We start from the raw sequence: 1156 nt of genomic DNA on the forward strand, positions 1-1156 counted from the left end.
TGTGCCCCAGAGAGTGTGTGTGTGTGTGCGTGTGCGTGCCTACACCCGCGCTGTCCGCACACCCTCCACACCAGCACCCTCGCCCTCGCCTCACCCCACCTTACACTCCCTCACCCCTCCTCCTCCCTGCCTGCCTGCCTCCCTCCCTGCCTCCCTCCCCCCTGCCTCCCAGGCCCTCGTGGCCGCCGTGGATCACGACCTGCAGCTGATTGGGGAGCGGGTGCGGCGCCTGACGGGCGCCCAGGGCGCCGCACGCCTCGCCGCCGCGCTGGCCGCCGCCCGCGCTCGGCAGAAGACATCGAGGTGTGTGCCCCAGAGAGTGTGTGTGTGTGTGCGTGTGCGTGCCTACACCCGCGCTGTCCGCACACCCTCCACACCAGCACCCTCGCCCTCGCCTCACCCCACCTTACACTCCCTCACCCCTCCTCCTCCCTGCCTGCCTGCCTCCCTCCCTGCCTCCCTCCCCCCTGCCTCCCAGGCCCTCGTGGCCGCCGTGGATCACGACCTGCAGCTGATTGGGGAGCGGGTGCGGCGCCTGACGGGCGCCCAGGGCGCCGCACGCCTCGCCGCCGCGCTGGCCGCCGCCCGCGCCGCCGCCGCCGCCGCCGCGCTGCGGCAGCGCGGCGCCGCGGCGGCTGCGGCGGCCGCGGCGGCTGCCGCGGCTGCAGGCCAGGCGAGCCAGGCGGGCGCGGAGGGAGGCGGCCAGGGAGAGATGGGTCCGGGAGAGGGTGAGGGACAGGGCGGGACGCCGCGGGCCTCGCCGACAATGCTGGCCAGGTGCGCTTGTGCCGCCTGTGTGTGCCGCTTGCACACATCCTTGTGCTGCGTGGCCGGCCTCCCCGGCCAGGCTCCCCAGCCCTGCTGGGCCGTGTGCTACCCTGGTGCCAGCATTCCCGAATGAAGCAACCTCAGATCAGCTCCCCGACTGATCTATGGATGACTCGACTGATGTACAGAGCCAGGCAGTATCCTTGTAAGTTGTGTAACGTCAATCCTATCCTTCCTCTCCACCCCCGCCTCTGCAGGTCCCCCAGCCAGTCGCCCGTCAAAAAGCTGCCCCGCAGCTCCGGGCGGTACAGCGGTACCGAGAGCGGCGCGGGCGGCGGCGGCGCCGCCGCCGGCCCCGACCCCGCCGCCGGGCTGTCCAGGTGTGTGT

At 72.8% G+C, this 1156-nt stretch overlaps 1 protein-coding gene across 1 annotated transcript in view; it reads left to right on the forward strand.

Moving 5' to 3' along the window:
- Positions 1 to 172: 172 nt before the first annotated feature.
- The window catches only part of CHLNCDRAFT_144631 (hypothetical protein), a gene marked incomplete at both ends in the record, with an annotated part of 5526 nt that continues 4542 nt past the window's right edge, over positions 173 to 1156 (forward strand). The window contains 3 exons of the mRNA XM_005842697.1: positions 173 to 220; positions 479 to 777; positions 1026 to 1148. Of these exons, the coding sequence (XP_005842755.1) occupies positions 173 to 220; positions 479 to 777; positions 1026 to 1148 (470 nt within the window). The remainder of the gene's footprint in view (positions 221 to 478; positions 778 to 1025; positions 1149 to 1156) is intronic.

The sequence above is a fragment of the Chlorella variabilis genome (assembly GCF_000147415.1).
Source record: "Chlorella variabilis unplaced genomic scaffold CHLNCscaffold_73, whole genome shotgun sequence".
NCBI lineage: Eukaryota > Viridiplantae > Chlorophyta > Trebouxiophyceae > Chlorellales > Chlorellaceae > Chlorella > Chlorella variabilis.